Below are 4,437 nucleotides of genomic sequence, written 5' to 3'. Positions count from 1 at the left end.
GATATTAAACTCACTATAAATCTAAAAGTTACTGTCACCTTATAATTGATCTCTTGAGGATCATATTAATTAACTAAGAGACATGTACTGCCAATACAACTGCATGTACCAGAAAAAAAAAAAAACAAAAAACAAGAAACAAAAAGGATATTCTATTTTAAGAGAGAGATATTCTACTTTAATAAAAATAAAAATTGGATAGGTCGCACATCGGGTCATTCATCTACTAACTAGATATTAAACTCAGTATCAATATAATACGTTATTGTCATTTATGTGGTCATTCATCTACTAACTAGATATTAAATTCAGTATCAATATAATACGTTATTGTCATTTATGTGAGTTAAATTTGAAATCTCATACAAACAAGTGAAGAGAAATATTAAATTTGAAATCTCATACAAACAAGTGAAGAGAAATACAACTAATTAGACTGCAATACTAGATGAATAGTTAAGTGAAAGCTTAACTTAATTCTTTTTTTTTTTTTAGATTAGATGTTAAATTAGCCACCGATAGGGTTTGAACCCACGCCGTCATGCAAGAGCTCAACACCTTTTCACCACTGTAGTAAAAGACCACTTGCAAAGCTTTACATAATTTTTAGAGTTTTGTTTTTAAATTTTAATTTTTGTAACTTTTTTTTATACATTTTTCTATATGTCTCTCACGGTCTCACCATTCTTTCTTCATCCTATATCCTTCATTTCATCCATATTTTTCTTCTTCTTTTTTTAACACAAAACTAAAAACTAAAATTTAAAAATGAAATGATTATCAAATGACTCTTAATTTTGGATTAAAAATGAATTTTTGGAGGGAGTAATTGCAGTCAAGGATGATAACCATACCATTCCAAGACCAAATACTGTCATCTATTTGTTAGTCAGTGCGTTCGTTTTCCTAGTTGCCATTGCAGCTTAGACCCGTAATTCATACTCGTGGAAAAGATCAAAAAAGTTAGGTACGCTCTAAGCCTATATAAACCCCCCTTCGTTCCTAAGTTTATCATCAACTCAGAAGTAAGTTAATTAGCAGCAAACAGGCAATCAAGACATATTCAATGTCGATGATGAAGAGCCAAGTAGCTTCCCTCCTCGGCCTCACCTTGGCCATGCTCTTCTTCTCAGGTAATATTATACAAACTTCTCATTATATTTTTTGTTCTTTTTGTTTCATATTAGTCTCTAGTATATTGTATGCATGCCTGCCGGATGCAAATATGAGAGGGGTTAGTCCACACTATATTGTAATACTGTTAGTGAAAGTAGGAAGTCTAAAAGAGAATAATGATGATGGATAATTCAGTGACGTCTACTAATAATTTTATTAAAACAAGGAGTGCTAGTACTTTTTAAAAGGATACCGTAAAAGTTCTCAATCCGGATACATATAAGTGAACTAACCAATGCGGCGAACATGAGATTAGATATATTTATAATTGTATGTAGATTTTTCAGTATCAATATTCTTAGTATCTAGTTCTATGTTGAACATAAATGCAGGTGCACATGCAGCGAAAATCACTTTCACAAACAACTGCCCTAACACTGTCTGGCCCGGAACCTTAACCGGTGACCAAAAACCTCAGTTATCACTCACCGGCTTCGAACTAGCATCCAAAGCTAGCCAATCAGTGGACGCTCCATCTCCATGGTCTGGTCGCTTCTGGGCTCGAACCAGATGCTCCACGGACGCCGCTGGAAAATTCACTTGTGAAACTGCAGACTGTGGCTCTGGCCAGGTCGCATGCAACGGGGCAGGTGCAGTTCCACCAGCAACTTTAGTTGAAATCACAATTGCAGCAAACGGGGGTCAAGATTTTTACGATGTTAGCCTTGTTGACGGCTTCAACTTGCCTATGTCTGTTGCCCCACAAGGTGGCACGGGCGAGTGCAAGCCCTCATCTTGCCCTGCCAATGTTAACGCGGCGTGCCCAGCTCAACTTCAAGTGAAAGCGGCTGATGGGACTGTCATCAGTTGCAAAAGCGCTTGCCTTGCGTTTGGTGATTCGAAGTACTGCTGCACTCCGCCGAATAATACGCCGGAGACATGTCCTCCCACAGAGTACTCTCAGTTCTTTGAGCAGCAGTGCCCTCAAGCTTATAGCTACGCTTATGATGATAAAAACAGCACATTTACCTGCAGTGGTGGACCTGACTACGTCATTACTTTCTGCCCATAAGCACGAAATGGGATTATATATGCAGATGATCATATCTGTTTCTTTATGTAACAATAATGGAGAAGAATAAATTCCGCGGAGCTTGACACATTGCTGTTGTCAAGAATTTGTAATACTAATTACATGATCAAATAAAGGAACAAATATTATTTTTAGAATTTTATTTCCCTTTTATAATCATCTTTTTATACTATGCATCTCCACCAAATAGTATTTGAAAGGAAAATCTGCCGTATAGAAATGGTCCCTGAGATTGAAAATCAATAGAAATGGTCCTTGAGATTGTCCACCATCCATGATTTTTGTCCTTCCGTTAAAAACGATTTTGGGCAATTTTCAAAGCCTTGTAACTCAATCATTTCTTAACCAAATTTGACCCATAATATATCAAAATGAAGATCGGAAATTGTAGAATAAGATTATAACTATTTGGAAGCCCAATGGTTGCCGGATATGGCCAGAAAATAGCCTGAAATGTGACTGGTCAACGGGAAAACTGGAAAACTCCCCGGAAACTGGGTAAACTTTAAATTTTCATAACTTCTTCAATACCCAACCAAATCGAGTGATTCAAAAACAAAAATAATAATTCTTGATGAGACGAAGAGAATGGTACCTTTTTCGAAGGCTAACTCGCTGTTTTTTGGTCGAACTTCTCAAAAGTGGCTCACCATTTTTGAGTTAGCCACGTTCGAGCAGTTTTTCTGGCAAAACCACGGCAATTTAGCAGTAAAGAAAGATAGCATTCTCTTCCTCTCGTCAAGAAATATGATTTTCATTTTTGAGTCACTTGATTTCGTTGAGTATTGAAGAAGTTATGAACATTTAAAGTTTACCAAGTTTCCGGTGAGTTTTCCAATTTTCCTGCGAACCAGTCACCTTTCAGGCTATTTTTCGGCCATATATGGCAATCATTGGGCTTCCAAATAGGTATAATCTTGTTCTACACTTTCTTATCTTCATTATGATATATTATGGGTCAAATTTGGTGAAGAATCGATTGAGTTACGAAATTTTGAAAATTGCCCAAAGAGTTTTTAACGAATGACCAAAATCATGGATAGTGAACAATCTTAGGGACCATTTCTATTGATTTTCAATCTCAGGGACCATTTCTATTGATCATGCAAATCTCAGGGACCATTTTGTATAATAACCCTATAATTAAAACACACTAGAGTACTAACTTGGATCAGAAATATAAAAACATTTTTTTTGTTGAATCTCTCCAAGTGCTAGCAAGAGTAGTTCTGTTGGCTTTTGTTTTCCTCTTTTTGGCCAGGCCGGATTGCCTAGAAGGATTTTTTATCCTTCTTTGATTTAGATGTGCAAGTGTGCCACCACGTTGTCTAGAATGATCAACGTAGAAAAAATGTAAGTGGCCGAGCAAGGAACATTTTCTCAGCTTAGGTTTTTTCTCTACCTCAGATTCAAAGGCTTTGATCGAACAACCAAGTGATCAAATGGATGGGACGAAGGGAAAATGGAATAGAAAAAGGAATATAGAATATACAAGATTAAACTTAATCCACGTATGAGAAAGAATAAATTAAATGAAGAACTAGTGCGTAGAAATAAAGGTGCTTAGAAATTAAATAAAATTAAGACAAGACAGAGAGTAAAGTGCGTAAATTAAAGAATTCATAAGAGAAGTGCTAGCTACTCAGTACTACAGTCTGATGATATTTCTCTTCACTTAGAAGTGAAAGATCTTAGGTTTGAATCTTGTGGATGGCGAAATATCGATGTACTAAAAAAAATGAGTGCTTGAATTAAATTTGCAATAGTAAAAGAGAATTAAAATACAATGCGTTGATTAAATTACATAATGTAAAGAAATTGAGAGACAAGTGTGGGAAGTAAATTGCATGAAAACAAAATAATCTAGACTACGGCTCCTAGTTCGATTTACCCTCTTCTCATCCCACTGGTGTGTCTCCTCCTCCTTCCTCTAATTTCTTATTTTTAGTCAAGTTTCGCTGCGATTTGTGGCTTGTCGAGTCGGTGAGTTCTGACCTGGTGCTTCCGCTGGGTTAGGTTTTCCAAACACCATCACCTTCTCTTTGTTGTCTGCCTTGGATGGCAGTGTTGCTCATGGATTTTCATGCGTTTCTTTCACTTTGATGCAGGTTCTTTGTAATTTGTGGCTGTGCTTGGACTGAAGATTGGAATTGGTTGATGGGATTGATGAGGCTCGGATCAATTGGGGGATAGGATGCATTGTTGTAGTAGCGTTGGTTGCGGCCGTG

The 4,437-nt window shown here is 36.6% G+C and overlaps 1 protein-coding gene across 1 annotated transcript; it reads left to right on the top strand.

The window, feature by feature from the left end:
• The first annotated feature begins 978 nt into the window (after nt 1-978).
• LOC137739381 (thaumatin-like protein 1a) lies at nt 979-2,346 on the top strand. Its single transcript, XM_068478949.2, has 2 exons — nt 979-1,133; nt 1,509-2,346. The coding sequence occupies exons 1-2, from the start codon at nt 1,067-1,069 to the stop codon at nt 2,186-2,188; spliced, it is 747 nt and encodes a 248-aa protein (XP_068335050.2). The 5' UTR covers nt 979-1,066; the 3' UTR covers nt 2,189-2,346.
• The last annotated feature ends 2,091 nt before the right edge of the window (nt 2,347-4,437 follow it).

The sequence above is a fragment of the Pyrus communis genome, chromosome 9, assembly GCF_041283825.1.
Source record: "Pyrus communis isolate YQ-2024b chromosome 9, ASM4128382v1, whole genome shotgun sequence".
NCBI lineage: Eukaryota > Viridiplantae > Streptophyta > Magnoliopsida > Rosales > Rosaceae > Pyrus > Pyrus communis.
The sequence above is the reverse complement of the archived record's forward strand: the minus strand, read 5'-3'. Positions and strand labels throughout refer to the sequence as shown.

Bases quoted from the DNA above. Each gene is read 5' to 3' on its own strand.
- LOC137739381 (XM_068478949.2), top strand. From the start codon at position 1,067: ATGTCGATGATGAAGAGCCAAGTAGCTTCCCTCCTCGGCCTCACCTTG. The intron at 1,134-1,508 runs GTAATATTATAC...ACATAAATGCAG, and splicing joins GGCCATGCTCTTCTTCTCAG to GTGCACATGCAGCGAAAATC.